The following is a 21978-nucleotide window of genomic DNA, read 5'->3' as shown; positions in this document are numbered from 1 at the left end:
GTACCTCTTTCAACAAAAGAATCGGTTCTTTTTGCTACGATAAAAAAAATACAATCGTAAAATCAAGTTTAAACCAAATGGTTGTGTTGTTCTACTCAGATAGCAGCGTTCAAAGGAATGGTTTCCGAGCTATATACAGAACGACTTACGGTAATGTTACCTTAATTCTCAAATTAACGTACAATTCAGCGCCCCGAACGCTTGATACTGATTGTACGTCATATCTTAAAAATGAGAGCGGTGCAGTGAAAACTAACTGGAGTGCATAGTATTGCAGTGAAAACTAACTGCAGTGCACAGTAGTGCATTGAGGGTGCAATCGGTTGGGACAGTTATACTGTCAATATCAGATGTGGGGGGCTCCCGTTAACCTTGCCCTTACGTTATTGTAATATTGGACGCCCCGAACGCTTGATATCTCCAAAGGAGGGCGGTGCAGTGAAAACTAACTGCGGTGCACAGTAGTGCATTGATGGTGCAATCGAATAGGCGCGTGAATTACCAAATTCGGATACGAGATAGCTGTCGTTAAGTTAGCTCCCCCCCTAAAAAATATCTGATTATTTTAACTGTTACCCTTCATATTTCCTTAACGAGTGCGTTGCAATGATACATATCTGTGGTGCATGGCAGTGCGTCGTTGGTGCATTCGTTTAGTCACGTTTTAATTATCGAAATCGAATGTGGGGGGGGGCTGTCGTTAACTTCCCCCCAGCCCAATATTTTATTTCTTTAAAGCTTAAAAAGAGCAATTTCAATTATATCTCCTAAATGAGAAATCTATGTGATGCATGGTAGTGCATCGTTGGTGCTATCTTTTAGGCGTGTTTCTATCGATGTCGAATATAACGGCACGTTTTTGAGGGTGCAATAAAATGTTTTGCCAGTGCACTTTAGTGCAATCGATTAGGCATGTTATTATTATCGATATCGAATATAGGAGGCGGTCGTTAACTTATCCCCCAGTTTGATTTTTGAATTTCCCGCCTTGCCCCGATGGCGCATAAAATATTTTGGGTGGTGTACTACAGCGCACGATGGGTGCCATAAGGTGCACAAACTAATTTGAAAATTGTATTCTTGGGGCGGGGAGGGCGCTATCATAATGGAGCCAAATTGGCTAATCGTTGGTCACAACCAAAAGATGAAATTCAAATGTTATCGGTTCAAATCTTGGGCAGTCTAAAGCAATATTAAATACCATATATGTAAACGCTATAACCTTTTACCGATTTTTTATATTCTTAAAACTTTGGGCAAATAAATGCAGATTTACCTTAATCTTAAATTATATCAAACCCATTTTAGGAGAAAGAGCTGGCTGTGGCGGATTGCGACAAACTGCGACAGGAACTCTCAATTCTCTTGATACTGATTCCGATGGTCAATACGAAGAGGGACTTAACTGTGTCTGGAGGATTGAAGGTGAACCAAACAAGGTGTTGAAGTTAACATTTCAAAACAATTTCGACATTGAAAAAGTTTCCGGATTAAATAATCGTAATGAATCCGAACCATGTATGGCAGATTTCCTCGAGGTAACTCTCCACCATTCTATCCAAACTTCTCGATTTAATTTATAACCACATTTCATTAATTTTCTTGTACAAGGAGCCTATTATATTCCATATTAATTATATAAAATTGAATTGCAGCTTAGAGATGGTCTTTCGGGAAGCTCTCCATTAGTTGGGATATTTTGTGGTTCCGTGAGTCCAGATGAAATAATAATTTCATCGAATCGACTGTGGGTTCATTTCTTTTCCGACTTTTCTGGTGTTCAAGGAAAGGGATTTAGTTTCACGTACACCTCGGAAGCACGTAAGTTTTTATTTTTCGTCTTTCGTTATCTTATATATTTAGAACAAGCTAAAGCACCCGGGCTCCGGCCTGTCGTGCAACTAGTTGACCAGTTTGATTTGGCTAGACGCTAAAGAAAAATTGGCGGACAGAAAAAAACCAGAATAGAATAAGCGTTTGCCCTCTCCCCACAGTTTACTGACAGCGTAGGATATACTGAACAAACGCTGTGGAGACGGGCTCCATAAAAAACGTATATGTAAATGAAATATATTTTATTGTAGAAAGACAGCCAGAACTGGCAGCGAAAGAGATTTTAGGCAGAGAACCGTCGTGGCACTCCGAAACCACCCAAACCTCCTTTAATCAGCTACAAACTCAAACCATCGATACCCCCTTAAAACAGCTCCAAACTCAAACCATCCATACCACCTTAAAACCGCTCCAAAGTTAAACCATCCATACCACCTACCAACTATATTCCTCGGGCTGTCCCGGTGCTGAAATTTTATCTAATCGCTTAAAAATTGACGCCGTTACAACAAAAAAACAGGTGCAAGAAGCAGAAACCACCTTAAAATCCTCCCTCGAGCTATCGCAATATTGGGGAATCACCTTTAAAAACTTTCTCGGGCTTTCGCGATGCTGTTGCGCGAGTTTCATCAAAGTTGGTTAAGAATTGAGGTCATGAATAGCGAACAACAGATAAACACAAACCATTTTTTTTTTATTTATGTAGACTAGGTTAGTATTTTTGTAGGTTTCAAATTAATTTGTAAGGTCACGATTCGTGAACTTCTGATAATAACTTTTTCCTTTATACCTTAGCTTTATGCGGTGGATTACTCAATGTTACGACCACAGCCCAAACTTTGACCACTCCAAACTATCCAGAAAACTACCCGAGAAATCTTCGATGCCAATGGGAGTTCGTCTGGAACAGAACGTTAATCGACCGAGTGCATATGCGGATTGAGCAGTTTAATCTTCCTTGCGAAAACCACGCCTATCTGGAGGTGAACCTCCTCGGAATGGTGAGTTTACAAACGTCTTAAATGAAATTAGAATATTCGTTAAATATTTCAACAGAAACTGAAAAATTTCAAATTCAAAATTCAAAAAATATTCTAACAAATATTTAAACAATTATGATTTATAAATTCGTTAAATATTCGAACAAAAATAGTAAAAATTTCAATTTTAAAATTCGATAAATATTCCAACGAAAAATTCAAATTTATCTTACAGACTTAAGTCCTTTAACAACGGTGTTTGCCACTTGAAATCTCAAAAAGGCGAACACATTTCCACTTAAGTAATATTGTCGTATCCAGGAATCCTTTATTGAGATTCAAGGCATATTCTACAATTTTTTTTCCCAATAAAGGAAAAATAAATAAATATAATAAAGTAATCTGCAAACAGACAACAGCGATAATGTTGTTTTCCATTTAAATATTAGATATATATTCTAAAAAAATGAGAAAACTTTCAAATAATTTTTTTTATAAATATTTCAATAAAAATAGGAGGTTTAAATTTATAAACTTTTTAGTTCTCAGCTTAATCTCAGATATCTTCACGATTTAAAGGTCAACTTACAATTTTCGTGGTTAGAACTAGAAGATTTTAATAAGAGAAAATAATTATTTATCCTATAAAATCGTGAATTCGTTAATCAAAAATTACTCTTTAATAAAACAGCAGTTTTAAATTCCAAAACTCACTAGGTGACGACATAACTATTTTTTTGTTGTCGCGTGTTAACGCCTCGCGTCTTTAATATTTTTTTAAACATTTTCAAATTGTCGGTTAGTCTTAATTAAGTTTTTCGTATTCAAGGCCTATCGGCCGAAGTACCGCATATTTTCCCCCCATAAATTAGCTTAGTTTTCTAACCCACTTCTTGGTCTCTTTACTTGTTCGCGTTTTTACTCTTATTTAGTCTTTGGTCAAGCAGTCCCGAGGTACACTTCCTTTAAGAAATGCGTCACTGACTGTCATATAATAATTGATATTTGGGGTAAATGATTGAATGAAACTTTTTATTACGGTTATTTTAAATTCATAATTTTATTTGAAAAATATATAAGCATAATTATCAAAAATATATAAGCATAATTATCAAAATAAAATGTTTCGGGTTGTCACCAATGTATAGCATTTATATTTAAAAATTATATTCCCTGGCGGTTTAAAGGGCATACAGTCGCTTAATTGCACCAAATTTTATATCTTTCACAAAAGCAAAATAATTGAATTTTTGTAGCCAAACCAAATTTACTTTTCACGGGAACCGTTGTTGTATCGTTTTTGTGGAGATCACTTCTACAACGACACCTACGCTTCCGGGAGTCTCAAACTTTCCTTACACACCGGATCCGGAACACCAGGAAGAGGATTTTCAATTACTTACAAAGCCGCTGGTAACAATTATTTCAAAAGAAATTACAAAATGATTTAAATCTTTGACAAATATAAACCTTTTTTTCAAATTTTAGAATGCAGTCGAAATTTCACCGACGATTTCGGGTCAATATTTAGTCCGTCCTCATCCGCTGCCATTGATTGCAACTACACTGTAACCGCCAGAACTGGAAGAACTATTTCACTTTATTTCGACTCAATTCAATTAAGTAGAAGTGGTGCTATTGCCTGTGCAGATAGGTTTTTAAGGGTAAAACGTATTTTTTTCCCACTATAACTAAAAATAAACCAACAAAACAACTCTTCTTGGCCTTCAACCTTCACTCGCGACTAATAGTCACGGTTTCCAATTTGCATTGGTCTAAATTGATAATTTAGCGAGGTGATCACTATTTTGAGGGTAAAGATCGCGCTTATCAAGCTGGATATCACCCCTCCGGTTTTTAGGATGAGACTTTTGGACATTTTCGAAATAAACCTGGCGAAGGTTGCGAACAACACTTAAGATTGCCGAGTCGGCACCTCGGCACTAAAGTTTCTAACCTAAAACACAAATAATAAATACACTCCAATTCTACCAAAAAACAACGGGACAGTCATGAACAACCGCTATGTTTAGCCTCATTTATTACCACCCAAAATTTTCTTTATGAAACATCGTTTTAATAATTCGAACACATTCCGCGTCAGTCATTAAAATACCACAAAATGGTGTGACATAATCGAATTTTCCACGCTACAGAAATGGGATTAACTGGATCAGTTATAATGAGACACAGAAGGGAATTACGTTCCTGAATTTCAACTCGAATTTTTCGGATGATTTTTTAGGTAAAATAAGGGACTCCATCCCATTTTTAGCCTCATCCTCTCTATACATAGAGGGGAAAGAGGCTGTTATTTTCGATGCTGATGTTGGGGGTGGTGGTGTTGTAAGTTAATCCAGAGCCACGCTAGCTATATGGCGATGTAAAGAATCCGAATTTTAAAATTATTTTCGAGCCTAGATAATATATTTCAATTTAAACTTTTTAGGTTTATTTTATAGATTCCGTGTATTTTGTTATATTATTCCCCTTGGGATAGAGTTTAAACAGTGAACAATTGTTTCTTTCAGGTATACGATGGGTCATCGGTGAATGCGTCCAATTTGCTAGTTCAAGAATGCGGTGGGTTTTCTTATCCTCCAACAGTTCACTCCGCTGCCGAAAGCCTCTTCATTCATTTCAAGAGACCAGCCGGCACGCTGGATCAAATCGATACCTTCTCCATTTCTTATACTTCCACAGATAAAGGTATTGTTAATTTATAATGCCGCATTGCCATTCAATCTTTATGTTTAAAATAGAAATGATTTAATTTAGTTTTATAATGTTTAAATTATCCCGACTAGAGAAGCCGACGAGGCTTTTAAGTTAAATTCGAGCATTAATAACAGCTGAGTTGCCCTTCATTCGGTAATTTGGAATATTTATTTGTTAATTAGTTTTTCTGATATCGGTAGTTCTACGAGGAACGCCAAAAGTGTATAGCGGATGGCTTTAGAATTAAGTAATCGCTGTAACAAGCCGCGATGAGTGAAATCGCGACCTCGCACTTGAAAAGCTATTGCATTTGCGTGGCTCCTAGTTATCGATATTAGGGTTAAATGCGCTAACGTGGTAGTAAACAGAAAATTTCTTAAATTATATATCTAATATTTATTACTTAATAATCGTATTTTTCATCAATTAATTTGAATATTTAAAATATTTGTTATATTTTTAATTAAATTCTAAATATTGTGTCTTCGAGCTATTACTACCGTAGGTTTGAGGCCATTGTGCTTAAATTGATAACTGTAAACAGCCAGCGAGTAGGATCTTATGGTTTTCAATCTTGGAAATTTTTATATCCTATACATAATTAATGCGTAAATGCTTAGCGCTTTTTACGCCTTTTGAGAGTAGGAAAACTCAACAAACCTCATTCAAACCAATAGTTTTATTACAGAATTATCTTCAGGGACGGCGTCAGGGGTAGGCCGAAGTTTGCTTTCTTCTAGGGGTCCATGGCCCACAACGTGAGGGGTCCTCCTCAAGTCGATTTATACAAAATTTAATTTTCAAGTCAATATTCAGGGATCCCACAATTGAGGAACATGGGGCCCACAATTCAGTAAAATATCCCTTTATTTATACATTTTTGTTTGCTTCCCAGGTCAAGGATGTGGAGGAAAGCTTCGTGCTCCTCGCGGTTCATTCACGAGTCCATTTTACCCCAGCGCTTACAACAAAACGGCGACTTGCATTTGGGAAATATCCGTCGCCAGCGGGAAGAATTTAAGACTTAACGTATATGATTTCCGGCTGTCATCCGAAAGCGGATGCGAATCCAATTACATCGAAATATACAACGGAAATACGGAAATTGAAACGGCTAAATACGCTCGGTTTTGCGGAAACGTAAGTTACGCGCAGTTTAAGGTATTATATCAGATAATCTAACAGACTTAAGTCCTTTAACACCGCCACTTGAAATCTCAAAAAGGCGAACACATTTCCTCTTTAGTAATGTGGTCATATCCAAGAATCCCTTATTGAGATACACGGCATGGTCTACAATGTTGTTTTTTCTATAAATGACTGGACAGTCCACTTACATTATCAGTGCTTACCAGACATTATTTAGTATTCTCCAAATAGACAAATTCGAAAAGTTGATTTGTAGTAATAACAATCAGCTAGGCTAATAACCAAGGCTCATACATGAAGCTAAGATATTCTCTAAGAGATTTCAATTACCTAACAATGCCAACCGATTCTAGTCTTTCTAAATATTCAACGTAAATTAACATGGGAAAATTACAAAACTTTAAAACAAAATGAAAATAAAATAATCAAATTTACATTTTTGGATTGCTTTGCACAAATAAGAGGGAATTCGAGCTAAATTTTATAAATACGTCGTAATTTTAAGTGTAACTTATGCTGTGATAACTGCCTAAATATTTTCGCCGATGAATATTAAAATTCTTACATTAAATTATCTGAACGATTAGATTTCGAATATAATAATAAATCATGGTGTGATAAGTTCGGTAATCTGTACCCGATTAATCTGAGATTTTCTGCGAGTGATTGAGTATTATACATAACAATTTAGAGAAATTCAAATGTATACAACATAATATGAATTGCACAACATAATTTAAATTTTCCCAATATTATAGCAATTAACCCAATATTATTCCAATACACAAAATGTCATTTGAATTTCTCCAAATGTATATGAATGTAGACAATGCAATTTGAACTTAATTAATATTATTTCAATTTAACCAAATTATATGAATTTACCCTAAAGAAATTTCCCAATTTAATATTAATTTAACCATAATTTCAGCTAACCAAATAATATAAGATCTTACACAATATTATTTGAATTGGCCGAAATTTATTCAATTTACCCATGTTTTATTAAATTGCCCATAATTTACTAATAACAAAAATAAATCGGAATTTATTGTATCAAGAGATACATTTATACTCGTTTTTTTTGGCAAAAAGGCGCAGAATTTCTTTTAGAAAAAATGGAATTGATTTATTCGGTCAGATAATGAAACGTAGAAAATTTCAGAATAGTTTACGAATAATTACGGAACATGAGATATTTTTATTTTCGCTATTTTGCAAAATGGCTTCGGATTTCTTTTAAAATAAAAAGAACTTATTTATTCAATCATTTAATTAAACAAAAATTTCAGATTAATCGACGGATAATTAGGGAACGTTTATGACCGTGATAAATTTTGACGTCCACCATTTTTATTTAAATTAATAGGACTTATTATCTTTCAAAGATATTGTAAATTATAAAATTTCAAATTATTTGGTGAATTATGAGATATTGATATACGCCATTTTGCAAAATGGCGTCAGATATCTATCGAAATATGAGGAGCTTATTAATTCAGTCAGATAATGTAACGTAGACCCTTAGAATTTGTCACTTACCCCTGTTTTTCACGTAGAATTTTTCTCATTTTAGTTTGTCAGAAACATTTTTGGTAGCCATGGCAAAACGGAAGCTCAGCGTAACTTTTCTCTTTAGTTTTTTTCACGTAACATCCTAGTCTACCAATCCCTGAACTTTGAACAAAATTGGTTAGAGCCACCATAAAAATTTCTAATCCTATGTGGTATCTCTATATGACGTGTAAAAATTAACCTTGGATTTCTCTTTCATAAAACAAATAGGCTAAACATAAAGGGGTGTCCCAGAATACTAGCCCACACATTAAGTTTTTGAGGGTGTTGCGCGTGAGTTTCTCAAAACAAATTGTTAATTTTCATTATCCCAGTAATGACAATAATGTCGGTTCACAGATTTCTTGTTTTATCTAATTTTCAAGTAGGCCTTCTTCTACATGATTAAATTTGTACAAAGTATTAAATAAAATCTTTATATGTTGCGCATAAATTATGATATCCATTGCCTAAAATCTAAAGGAAAATGACCCAATTAATATTTATTTTAATTTTGAACCGCTTGACTGTTGGAATCGAATGTTGTACTTTTATTCCCAAAATGCGACTATCAATATTGCCACTAGAAACGTTTAAAATTGGTGTCGCTGCGGTGAAACTGCAAAACTCAATTTTAATTCCCTAGCTTAAGAATTTGTGTATCAAACTTTTCCCAATAGGCCTTTCAATGAAACCTGTTCAGCACTCGCCAAGGAGTATTAACATTCCGCGTCTGGACTAACAGATTCCTTTTTGTATAGTCTTTGTCACTTGTGGTCGCTTGAAGCCTGAAATAAGGAAATATTTTAACGCTGTAAACGTTAGGCCTAAGTTGGAATTCGGGATCATAGATAAAGATAATAAGTCGGGATTTCATTATTCTAAAATGCCTAGAAAAACTACGTGGGTTAAAGGAAACAATTGTTGCATTCCGGATTGTGAAAGTAATACGTTGAGTTCTAATGGGATCAGTTTTTCTTGTTTTTAATTTTCCTTCAATATATTCGGAGATTTGAGCATTAACTGTACTATTGCTGCTTATCTTCTCTATTTAACTGAAAACTAGAAATTATTAAGTTATTTACATTAGATTTATTCCATTTAATTAAAATTTTAACTAACCCAACGTTAAATATCTTAACGAAGGAGCACAGAGAACGGTAACGCGTGTGCCGAGGCTAACAGTTTAAAGCGAAATCTTGGATTGAAGTTGGCTGTTTCAAAGAGGGTTGGCTGTACAACTACCCGATAAAATCTGGTAGCCGTGTAACAGAAATTAAATCAACTAGTTCCGGTTTTACGCGGCGGGCGGGATGGAAGGGGGACGTAACTTTTATTCAAAGACGTATTGCAATAAAAAAAAGTTTTCGAAACAATAGCTTCTTTTAAGACATAATGTATATTTCTTTTTTTGCATTATCCAAAAAGTTACTTTGTTGATTAAGAATTTTTTTTTCGTAGGAAAGACCTGGTTATATTTTCATGAATACTAATCAGGCCCTGTTGAAGCTTGTGACCAATGAAAATAACACAGACTCAGGATTCATAGCCCGTTTCTTTCAAGATACGAGACGAGGTAAAGTTATTTTATGTAATCTAAACAAACTTATTTAAATGTTTTTTTTACGAATGTGTCTTCTTATCGAAATTCGCGATATAAGATATAATTTTCCGATGTGCCAAAGAGTCCGGCATCCATAGTCACTTTAAACAGCCTTATATACTATGAAAAAATGTATGGTACAAATTAAAATTTGTGAAAAAAAATTGAACGGCTGTGAAACTGGAGCCTTTCTAAATTCAGTCACTTTTTAGTTCCGCATCGATAGATAGATAGATAGATAGATAGATAGATAGATATATATATATATATATATTGTCGTTAAGTGATTGTTGTTCTTGTTTGTTTGGCGTGGGAAAGCAACGACACGGTAGATGGAGCTGCGAAAAATAATTTATATTTATATAATTAGTATTATTGGCGACACCGGGTTTCGAACCCAGATAGTTGCTGTCCGCGTAATCTGCAAAACCGACGCCTTTACCAACTAAGTTACGCCGTCCTCTCCGAATTTCATGCTTGAACTTTTAGCCTTATAGCGGCATCCACTCTTTAAATTAGGGTGGCCAGTTATGTATTAAACGATTAGAAATCACGTAGCCTCAACAGCTTTTGTATTAGTTTGCCTACCTGTGTCTTCTAAGGGTGTATAGGTTTGTCCACTCTAATACACTGATGTGGAACTAATATTACGGCCTGGGCCGTCTTGTTAAAGGCAGCTAGAGCAGTTATTCGTATCCCCAAAACATTTCGTTGAATAAATAGATTATTGTCAAACTTTCTGATTTGGGTACAAAATAGCATAGATTTCAATAATCTCAATGACCTTTGTCTAAGGTCATTTCTTTTAAATAACCTGAACGGAATCTTTACCTTGACAATTTTTTTAAGATTTTTTCGTGATCGTGGGGCTGTTTGATTAAAGATTTTAGGATACAAGTTTTTTAATCGAAGCTTTAATTTTATGTTATACATAATTTATACAAATGAAAAACATTTGGTTTTATTTTTGTAAATTCAAAAAATAAACCTAGTAAGTGATTGATTTTAGGTCATAATTGCAAAGACCGTTACCAAAGCTGGGGAACGAGCAAGCCCTTAGCCCATCATGTCACGCGAACTAACAGCTCCCTACACTCCCTATTACCAGAGATACTGACAATATAGAGATATGAAACTCCGCCTGAAAAGCGACCCCCGGAATTTTAAAAAAATCCTGAGCGGAGCGACGCCTAACGGCCGGGAGAAAGCGTATTTTTCGAAATCCCAAACAGCGGATTTCAGACGCAAAAATTTATATACGCGTTTTGGCTTAGAAATTATCATCTTGAGGGTTTGTATCAATAAAGAAATATGCCTGGAAGTAATTGTTCTGTAAAATTTTGTAACAGTTCCAAAGTAAAGCAAAGGATCTCCTTGTTTAAGTTTCCAAAAGAGAAAGAACGGTGGGAAAAATTAATTAATAGCTTTTGTTAGGCCTACCTTTAATATGTGGTTTTTCAATAAACTTAGCTCTGAGAAATGGCTGATAATGTCGGAAGAAGCTATCTTTATTTGAAAGATGCGATACAGTTACATCATAATAAAATATGCGCCCTACATTGAGGATTCTTGTTTTATGAATAGTAAAACCAAAAACAGACTGACATCAAACGCTATTCCAACAATATTTTCAAATGAATTTAAGCCAACAAGTAAAAATTGAGTTTTAAGTATTGTTTATTTATAAGTTAATTTAAATGAAACATATTTCCTAAGGGAATGATAATTTAGCTAGTTGCTCAAACGTAAAGGTTCCGGAGAACTTAGTAGAAAATGATATCAAGGACTATCATAAAACAACTGGTACGATGAAATTTATACATTGGTAAAGGGGTCATAAGTTAAAACTCAATTTTCTAATAGAATCTAGTAAACTGTCTGTAGAAATGGTGGAAGAGCATAGGAACCAGGGGGGGGGGGCAAGGATTGCAATGCACCTCCCTAGAATTTTACTGGGAGGGGCAACTAATGTTATTCCCCCCTCTCAGTTAAAATCTTCGCAAGGCTCAAATTATCATTTTAAAAGCATAGAAAGCTTATAGAACCTCAACTGTGTTTAAATTTCAGTCTTTTCCCGCCAATGTATATAGTAGAAAAATGTACAAATGCATTCGGAAAAGCTACACTCCATTAAATATTAAAAACCATTCTCCAGACCCCTTTTGGTTTCACTTTGCCCCCTCCACCTTCTAGAACGTTCCTACGCCCCTGAAGAGCGCAACAATATTATCAGTTGCAGCAAGTTCCAGCGAAACTATATCTACAGAACAGGATTGTAAACAGTTTCATTCAAAACAACTATTAAATTTTAACATTATTTTCTTTATCAGTGGAAATTCCTACAATTGAAATTCAGCAGGCTACTAAACCTAATATCGAGACAAATTCCTTCTTAACATTGACTTATATAAGACCCATATAATAATTCCAGATGATTATGATGAAAGTCTTCCATCAGCAAATAATTATTATCCCAGGGCATGTTCGGAGGAAGACTTTCAAATTTGTAAAAGTTCACTTGAAAGCCAAGGGTCTGGAAAACAAAATAAACTATCTTACATTTCAGGATATGTCTTATCTCGTTGCAATAAAAACCACAATTGTGAATAATGCAAAACCAAACTTGTAGATGAAAAACAAACACTCAACCAGTCAAATATATTAGCATCATTTAAGTCTCGTGATACATCAACATTCAGTGGCTTGACAATACCAACTGAAAGATTCCAGAGCAACGTATCTGAGATCAAGGACAAGTTTGATAAACTTTTCCCAATGGTAATACAAATGAATAAAGTCAAAGAGAGGATTACCAGAATTATTTCAAGAACAATCGATCAATCTTGGTTTATTTCAAAAGATGAGATGCATCAGCATGTTCCATGTGTTGATTACTTGAAAGAAATAATAAATTTTTTTGTACAACTTTCCATTCGTAGTACATTGGAAAAACATAATTTAAACCACAAGTATGACAAAGCCCAGAAACATCTAGATCGCAAATTACTTAAGGTTCAACATTAACAAATACTTACCAAACATTTTAGTCGTTAACCATTTCGATAACATATACTGGGATTAATAATATTCCAATTATTTATCCCAGAAATACCCTTGGATTAATGATCATTAATTTAACCTCTGGCCCTGATTCAAGTAACAAAGGTCTAAAATAACATAAAAAATAGTTAATATATGAACTTTCTTAAAATAATTAAATATAATTAATTAAAAACTTACTTTTTATCTTATCTTAATAAATTGTATTGAAAATCCTCTAAGCAATCGTATTTCTTTATTAAAGCTGCACATATGATTCATTGAATTTCATTCAAAACGTAAACCTACTACAAATAAACACGGGAAGAAAAAGCTTTCTCCCGGTTGATAGATGGCGCCGACGTTGACGAAAAAGAAAGGGGTCGCAGCGATGTATAGGTAGTTTCATATCTCTATATTGTCAGTATATCTGCTATTACCGTTATTCTCTACAAGTGAACATAGATTACGCTAGCATATTTTGTTATTAATTGTATTTAAATACTACGGAAAAAGTCAATAGGTAACTTTTTAAAGCTTAAAAAATGAAAAATGATTCTGAAGGGTTTGTTTTAATTATTTAAAAAATTAATAACTATTTTTTTGTGTTTTCAGAAATCGATAAAGCATCTGGTCTGCATATGTTAACACCAATGCCAACTCCAGTACCCACAGCCGGCGAATCCTTAGATTCTGATAATCCTAACTAAACTAAGCTAACGTTTCTTTATTTTCATTACGCTACCATAAAATGGTTTTAATTTTTGTTTTCATATATTATAAATATCATATCAATAAAGTAATTGATACCAAAAGTTTTAAAAAGTGATTGAAATGTTATTTTTAATCAGTTTCTCCACGGGGGAACAAGTTTCTAATGATATCACCATTTATTGATAATAAAACCCCTGGGCCTTACAATTTTATACGTTTTCATTTGGCAAATATTTTTTGATTTATTTGAGAACCTTTGATATTGATTCTACGCCAGGGCACGAAGAAACATGGTAATAAGGAGAGTTGTGGTAAACAGGGGTACAGCTTACCCTCGATTTTCACCTCCCCCACCCTTCCGAAGGGGTGAAAGTGTGAAAATAATTTACCGAATGCCAAGAGCTTACCTTAAGCACGAAAAAAGGTTTAGAATAGTCAGGCTAAGCCACTTTCTTTAAAACGACAAACGAACGTAGAAACTATACTCCTCTACAAGTTTCTCCTACACGGTTTCAAGACGATAGCTTAGCCTGTCTATTCTGAGGGGTTTTCGTAACGCCCGTTTTTAACATTTTGCCTACACGTGTAAAAACTATACATACAAACCCTTTTATGCAGTAAGCGTTAGTTGATAAGTGTTTTTTACGATAAGCAGTGTTAACTTGGAAAAGTGATAGCTCGCAAAGCGTTTCGTTGATAAACGTGATTTGGCACCAAAGCCGGGGCATGCCAACCACGGTGGCAGCGGGGGCGGCATGCCCTCGCTTCTTTTTCCCAGGGCAGACTTTTCGCAGAAGTGTAGTTCACTCAGGATACTTGTTTGCCAACCTGACAAGTTGACAGAACATGTCGCACCCCTATGTTTTGTTTTCTATATCTCGTAATTTTTTGGACGCAGCTTGTTAAACAAGATATGTGCTTATAATATTCATTTTGCCCCGTTCTCGTTAAAATGTTGGCACTTTCCTAGGCAACAACGAATTGGCTTTAGCGTATGATTTTCAAACCAATTTAAAAATTAAATATTTTTTTATAAGATTCATTTGCTTAATATTTATGATAACTTTCAGTGAGCTTTTTGTACTTCGTTTAAAAGCTTTTGCAAAAATTTTATTGAAAATCATAAATAAACGTAAAATTTAAGTGATGTTTACAAAAAAAGAATTTAAGAACAATAGATAAAGGGTCCGAAACAAAACTCAATAACTTTGGTTTTTATCTTCATCGTAATTGCAATGTCATATATGTCAGTTCGATTTGAAACTACTAAGCCAGATGACAGGGGCGAAAATTCCCAATAAGGAAATAATTCTAGGTAATCTGGAATATTGTTAATCGCTTTATTAGAAAGTCCTCTTTAATAGAGGACGTTGGCTGCCATCTTGAAAAAATGGCGCTGGGTTTTGCCGATATCATGGGTTGATTATTTCCTATGATATTTCGGAGATAGAGTCACGATAAACTTGACCCACCCACACCATTATGTTGAGAATGCTTTTTTACCTGCAATAAAAACGATATTTAACGTATCATTAAGTTGGTCTGACATCTTATTCGTGCAAAAGTATTATTTAGGACAGTGTCCGCCCAGCCTATGGCCACATTGGACCCTGGAAAGGTTGATATGGTCCGCTGAAGGATTGGGCCTTGGCCTTGTCATATACGGTCTTCTGACAATATTGGACCCTGGCCTTGTCGGTATCGGTCTTCTGACAAGATTGGACCCTGGCTTTGTCAGTAACGGTCCGCTGACAAGATTGGGTCCTGGCCTTGTCAGATACGGTCCGCTGACAATATTAGGCCCTGGCCTTGTCAGATATGGTCCACTGACAAGATTGGACCCTGGCCTTGTCAGATACGGTCCACTGACAAGATTGGGCCCTGGCCTTGTTAGATACGGTCCGCTGACAAGATTGGACCCTGGCCTTGTCAGATACGGTCCGCTGACAAGATTGGACCCTGGCCTTGTCAGATACGGTCAGGCTCCAAACAAACACAACAAATGCATAATACCAAAAAACGTTCATTAACTATTTCATTTCAAAGGGAGACGCGTGGCCTTATTTAAAAGGGGTGTGTCGTTCGTGTTCCCGAAATTTAGCCTTGATTTACACTGCAGGACAGCCGGCGTACAGCCGGGGCGTGAGGCCTTCTCGGTATCGTCACACCACAACCGAGAGAGAGGGTCAGAGAAAATACATTCAGAGTAGCTACACTTGCCCTCTCTTCGCACGGCCAACCTGCACCGACAAACCCCGTCCGTTGCAACGTTTTGATTTTTCGTGCCCGCTAGAGCTTTGAGCAACGAAGCGCCTTTGTTAATTATGAACACAAAAGCTCCGATACAAAAGCGAAATCCATTTTTTGTGACTTGTTCTCCACTGTGCCAGGTGTAGTTAATTTTGTCAACGAAATCCATGTTGTGCATGGTGGGTATCTGCTTCTCGGAGTGACATGGAAACAAAACGAGATTTTTCCGCGAAACTTTCGAAACCTGTTACCCGTGTTAAAAAACAATTCACTAAAAACAGTGCTAGATCGTTTTTGACGGGCATCCCGACATCCCAGCAGAATAAAGTACAAAATCAGCTGAGCGACTTCGACGATTGAAGCATGGACAGTAAATTAAGAGGACAGGTTTTCGATACCCTTCCACAGCGCATTTTATTTCTCCCCGCGTATCAATCAGCTCGAGAGACTCCGAGGGAGTCTTGCAAGGTCGTTTGCACCACGTGATACTAAAATTTCAAAATGGCAATCTAATGCGGTTGATATTGTTACGTAATTTTTTGCGCGTTATATTTAAGTAATTTTTAATTTTGGTTTCTTAATTCAATAAAAACTATCAACGGATATTTAGTATATCATATTTAATCTATAAAATCGTGAAAAATACCTTTTGTCGTAAAAATTTACTTTGTGTTTATCTTTTTTCTTTTTTCGAACAGTATCGTCCACTCTTAGCGATACTTGTTTTTTTTTCTTTTCAAATAACCTTGGACGACTCCCTTAGTGTGATTGGTTTACAGGGGCTAAAAACCAGCCTTTTTACCGATCCCCTAAAATCTACTATCCATGATTGGAGAGAGATGCCGTTGCGAATGTACAGTTCGACGAGACAATGACCGCTACTATGGCCCAAGAAAAAATTATTATCTAACACTAAAAAAGTCGACTTATTAACATGCTTCGTGGAATACTAGAATTTAAGAGTTTTGTAACAATGCAAGCTGATGAAGATGCCGATTTGCTTATTGTTAAAAATGCAATTGAGTTATCGCAAAACAACAGCTTTTCAATTATAGTAAGCGTAGATATTGACATTTTAGTCCAGCTGAGCGCTTTAGCGTCATCTCGACCAAACATATATTGGTTGAAACCAAGTGAAGAAAAAAATAAACCAAAAGATGTATTGCGCCACCAGTAGAAATTTTCAAATACCCGTAAAAAATAATATATTGGATGGGATACCACTTCTTCGTATTTATCGGCAAGGTAAAATTATTTTCCCAAAGAAATTGAGCAAAGATGAAAAGTTACAAAAAACGGCGAATGTTTTCCAAACTCCCGAGACACATTCTGATGATATCGGCAAGGTGGGGAAACTTTTTATTACAGCTCTTTATGGAGGCAAAAGCTATGTAATTACACTGAACGAACTCAGGTTTCAAATCTTTACCAAAAAATGATTTCAATCTCGCAACGTTTCCTCCAACTCCGGAAGGTGCACCTCAACATTCTCTAAGAACGTAGCGTCAAGTTCAAAAGTGCTATGGAACAAACAAACTTCCGCCAGATTGGGGTTTGGATAAAATATCAATATGGTTTGCTTACATTTACCTCTACAAAAAATACGGCTGCACAGAAACTTCTCAAAACTATTTCGTGCACATATTCAAAAGGCTTTATGGCGGCTTGTGGTGGTAGGAAAGTTGGCATTTATAGCTGAGGACGATCGTGTACAAACATAAGAGATGTTGATGAAAACGATAATAACGATGAAGCTATCGATGTTCAACTGAAAAAAAAAGGAAATGGAAAATAACATTCACTCTTTATTATATTATATTTATATTACAGTAATCTATAAACACTAAAGAAGTCTCCGGTGTGGCCCACCTGTCATAGGCTGGGCTGCCACGGTCCTAAATAGTACTTTTGCACGAATAAGGTGCCAGGCCTCCGAAATGATACGTGAAGCATCGTTTTAATGCGGGTAAAAAGCATTGTCAACATAGTGGTGTGCGTGGGTCAAGTTTTACGTGACTTTACCTCCGAAAGGGTCACTTTTATCGAAAAGGTCATTTTTAAAATCAACTAGGCACCACCTTAGGCCTAAGTCATCAAGCGACTTCTGAAGCAATTAATTCAGAAGGCCGTAGGAGATTGGTGGCAAGCCCTTCAAGCCACGCGAGCCAACAGCCCCCTACACTAACTATTACCGTTAACCTCAACAAGTTTTTATGGAAGGGGAAACTGAAGAGCTCGGGGAAAAACCTTTGAAACAGTGGGGAGATGAAAACTCAATGCAGAATGAGTGGTTTCGGGTTTTCACCCAGTTCCACAAGTCGGGATCGAACCCGGCTCCTCTTGCTGCTAGGCGAAAGTGCTAACCACTCCGCCACCCACTTGAAGAGACTATTAAAGGGAATAATCTAATCGTTAAAAGTATATCAACAATGTTCATAGAGTATATGATATCGGCATTTTTTCTGGATCGAATAATAAAGCGAATAAAAAGATTTCAGATTTCCAAGAATTATTTCATAATTGAACTACCTGCCGCCTGGCCTATATTAGAAATGTTACATTAATCAAGCAAGACCAAGCTTTTTCATAGAGGCGCGGTCTGGCTTGACTACTGTCCCCCGAGTGTTGTCGCCCGAAATTATTTTGATTTTATATTCTGGATGAATATAGAATTTGCGGCTGCACCTTCAAATAACCCGTAGCGATGTTAGCGTTGTTGGTTGGATATTGCGGGGAAAGATCGGCCTGGGCGCTGTCGCTCCTGACGAGGGTACGCTATTTGTGTACAAATCACTTCAAGGAATCAAGTACAGGCCCTGATTCCTTGATTCCGAATCACAGGAATCTAGGCGGGAATCATAAATTTTTCATAATCAAAAAATCGTTTTCGATTCATGGAATCTTAAGCAAATCAAAGAATCATACCTGGAATCTGGAATCACTCCAAAATCATGGAAACACGGAATCACTTAATCAGTGCGAAATCAAAGAATCATAGTTGAATCGCGGAATCAACGTGGAATCGCGGAATCTATATGGAATCACAAATCTTTGAAATAAACTCTAAGATTCCTTGATTCCAAATCTTGTACACATTTTCCTTCAGTGACGGACCCCTCGGTACAAATTTCCGGGAGGTCCGCTGCTCGTCGCCGTCGGGGTGGGTATCGGGCGAAAGATATCATTATCAGCTAGGCTAACACCCAAGGCTCCACCTTAGGCCTAAGCAATCAAGTTACTTTGCGTAGGAGGGTGGTGGCTAGCCCTTCATGCCACGCGCGTCCAACAGCTCCCTACACTAACTATTACCGGTAGCCTCCACAAGTTTTTATGGCAGGGGAAACCAGTGGTAAGAGTACTTACAAACTCAACGCTGAAGGAGTTGTTCCGAGTTTTACCCAGTGCCACAAGCTGGGATCGAACCGGCTCCTCTTGCTTCATGGTGAAAGTGGTAACCACTCCGCGACCCCATAGCTCCTATAGAGATAATACTCTTAGCGCGTTGACCATCGTAGATCCTCCCTCTCCTCCGTTAACATTTGGCGGGGGGGGAGTGGCTGAGACCCCCGCGCGAAGTAGATGAAGATGGGATGCGTTTCCTCCGAGGTGCAGGTCACTTCCATTTTGGGTGCGTCTTAATCATAGTAAAATTATTAAATCAAGATAAGAAAATCTAATCACGATTTAATATTCTAATCATGATGTAATCTGTTTAATCATTTGAATCATGATTTAATCAATATATTCGGTCAATTCGAGAGTTTATAATTAAAATCCAAACTAAAGTACGATAATTTATTATTAACTTTTAATATTTATGGTTATAGCGTAATTGAGTTCGATTGAAATGATTAAGAAATAATATATTATTCTAAACATCCGAAAACATTTTTAACAAGGTATCACAATTTTGTAACGTGAGTTATAACAGCTTAGCAATTAAGGTAACCTTGTAATGGGAACTACTTTTTTCATATTAAATTATTCTAATCCGCTCGCTCTAATCACGCACAATTATAATCATTCCAATCACCAATATAATCATTCTTATTTTGTTCTAATTTAAAATGCCGATTTCACGAATTAATCGTTTCAATCAGGATTTAAAAATCCTAATCATTTAATCATTAAATCATGATTAAATCAGATTTATTCATTCTGATTAAATCAACATTATCATGATTAAATTGAATTTAATCAAAATAATCACGATGAAATCGGATTTAATCTTTCGTGGGGTGCGTCGTTAATCAAGGAAGTGAGCTACCACTCGGTTCCCTCCCGATGACAAAGGAACATGCGCTCCTTGAAAAACAGTCCCGCTCAAGGAAGAACGGGTTGGTGGAATTATAGTTACCGTGGAAAAAATGGCACTGGTCGCTGTCACCGTAGTGACGATGCTCGTCGTATAAATGTCGCTTGTGGTCGTCGTAAAATAGCCACTCGATCTAGGGCTATTGGCTGGCACTATAAAATGCCGCCAATTTGGATTTGAACCGCTTCTAAAGCTCAAGAACCCCTCTGACGCTATTGGCATAGGTGTTTGGGCCGAAACTTATAATTCAAATTCGCTATCAATTTTTCGAAAATTTTAGTCCGTACTCTGAAGCTCACTGATCAGCGTTGCCATACGTACCATAATTTTGCATCATATTATAAATGGTACTATTTTGATATTTACATTATTTCTACTACTAAAATAATAAGAATTTCATATTAACTATACGTAAAATCGTCGCGTGAAAGCAAACTCCACGTAAATTTATACTAATTAAAAGTATAGTTAAAGTTACGTAGTTTTTGCTTTCAGGCGATGAAATATTAAACCCAGGATCAAGTGTTGCCAGGAATCTCAAAAATCGTTCTAGTTAGTTATTCCGATTTCTATGGTCGATATTGACTACATCAACTCCACATAAAGAAACGTCACGAGAACCGTTATCTGCATGTTATGCAACAAACACTTTAAATTAAAATTAATTAATACTATTGTATATTGGTACCATAATTTCCATTGTTGTTGTACTATAATATTTAACCATTTGTACAATAATTTGTTCAGAAAAATCTGGCAACGCTTTCGCTGATGATGTCCTCCAGTTTTGGTTTTTCCAAGTTCGTGAGATGGTGCTCGATTTTGTTCATTAAAGGGAATAGAACCTCCAACGCGTTCTTTATGGAAGACCCCATCAATTTCCTTTATTCCCTTCACAATCAGCGATTATCAGCGCCGCAGGTGTGAAAAGCCATGGGAGGCAGCGGACAATATTTAACCCTCGGAGGGCGACGGAAATACCAGAGGTTATATCCCCTTTAAGGACGTTGTTGGTCTTCTCGTCGTGATTTGCCTTGCTTCAAGGTGTCTACTTTCGGTGCCTCCTTTTCACCTTTCTCCGCTGGATCGTTTCCACCGGCCATTGCCTTTATCTCGATGACATCCGCGACTAATTAGGATTGTCCCTTTCCCGAGTTTCGGCACCAATGTTTTCACTCGTATTGTGGGAGAGCTTTAGACTGAAATTTTGCAAATGGCAAGCGACATCAAAAAATTACACCGGTTTAAATTAAATAGACGCTTCAGTAAAACATCTTCAAGAAAATTGCCAAGAAGTAATAATTCCGAGAGCCAGGACCTGCATGGAACTACTTATAAAGTGCTTGTTGAAATAATGGTAACTTTTAGCCTCTACGGTATGCAACAAGTGTTGTTTCCTTTTAATCACAGTTTTTTGTCGATATATTAAGGCTTATTAAAAGCACGGCGTTCTGTTTATTGGTGAAAATTTCCATTATTTCTACAAATATTATATTAACAGTAACTTGCAGGTCCAGGCTCTGGGAAATATTACTTCTTGGTGAGTTAGGAAAGATGTTTTATTTAAGGGCCTATTTAACTCTAATTTGGAAATAACTACTTTATAGCAAAAACGGGATGGTAGTCCATCGTTCAGTAATGCGAAGCGATAGGATGTGGCCGCTCTCGTACGCGTTACTTTTCTGAAGTTCACTCTTCTCGAACAAGAGAAGGGTCAATCGTTAGGGGGCTTTTGGCCCCTTATTGCAAAATGCGTCGAAATGCTGACATGTCCGGTAAAAGCATCATCTTCACAAAGAAATCTGTCCTATCGAATGTTGTCC

The 21978-nt window shown here is 36.3% G+C and overlaps 1 protein-coding gene and 1 long non-coding RNA gene across 2 annotated transcripts; one reads left to right on the top strand and one right to left on the bottom strand.

The window, feature by feature from the left end:
- The first annotated feature begins 43 nt into the window (after positions 1 to 43).
- LOC149961111 (cubilin-like) lies at positions 44 to 13589 on the top strand. The gene is made up of 10 exons (XM_090167690.1): positions 44 to 150; positions 1309 to 1538; positions 1656 to 1821; positions 2629 to 2834; positions 4070 to 4226; positions 4302 to 4477; positions 5345 to 5522; positions 6427 to 6671; positions 9696 to 9810; positions 13492 to 13589. The coding sequence occupies exons 1-10, from the start codon at positions 78 to 80 to the stop codon at positions 13584 to 13586; spliced, it is 1641 nt and encodes a 546-aa protein (XP_090023816.1). The 5' UTR covers positions 44 to 77; the 3' UTR covers positions 13587 to 13589.
- On the bottom strand, positions 12486 to 12908 carry LOC149961112 (uncharacterized). The gene is made up of 3 exons (XR_016479792.1): positions 12873 to 12908; positions 12651 to 12731; positions 12486 to 12577 (listed from the first exon to the last, which is right to left on the bottom strand). It is a non-coding gene; the product is annotated as an uncharacterized LOC149961112 (long non-coding RNA).
- Positions 13590 to 21978: the final 8389 nt, after the last annotated feature.

The sequence above is a fragment of the Leiobunum rupestre genome, chromosome 1, assembly GCF_980474605.1.
Source record: "Leiobunum rupestre chromosome 1, qqLeiRupe1.1.hap1, whole genome shotgun sequence".
NCBI lineage: Eukaryota > Metazoa > Arthropoda > Arachnida > Opiliones > Sclerosomatidae > Leiobunum > Leiobunum rupestre.
This window is presented reverse-complemented; position numbering and strand designations above follow the sequence as displayed.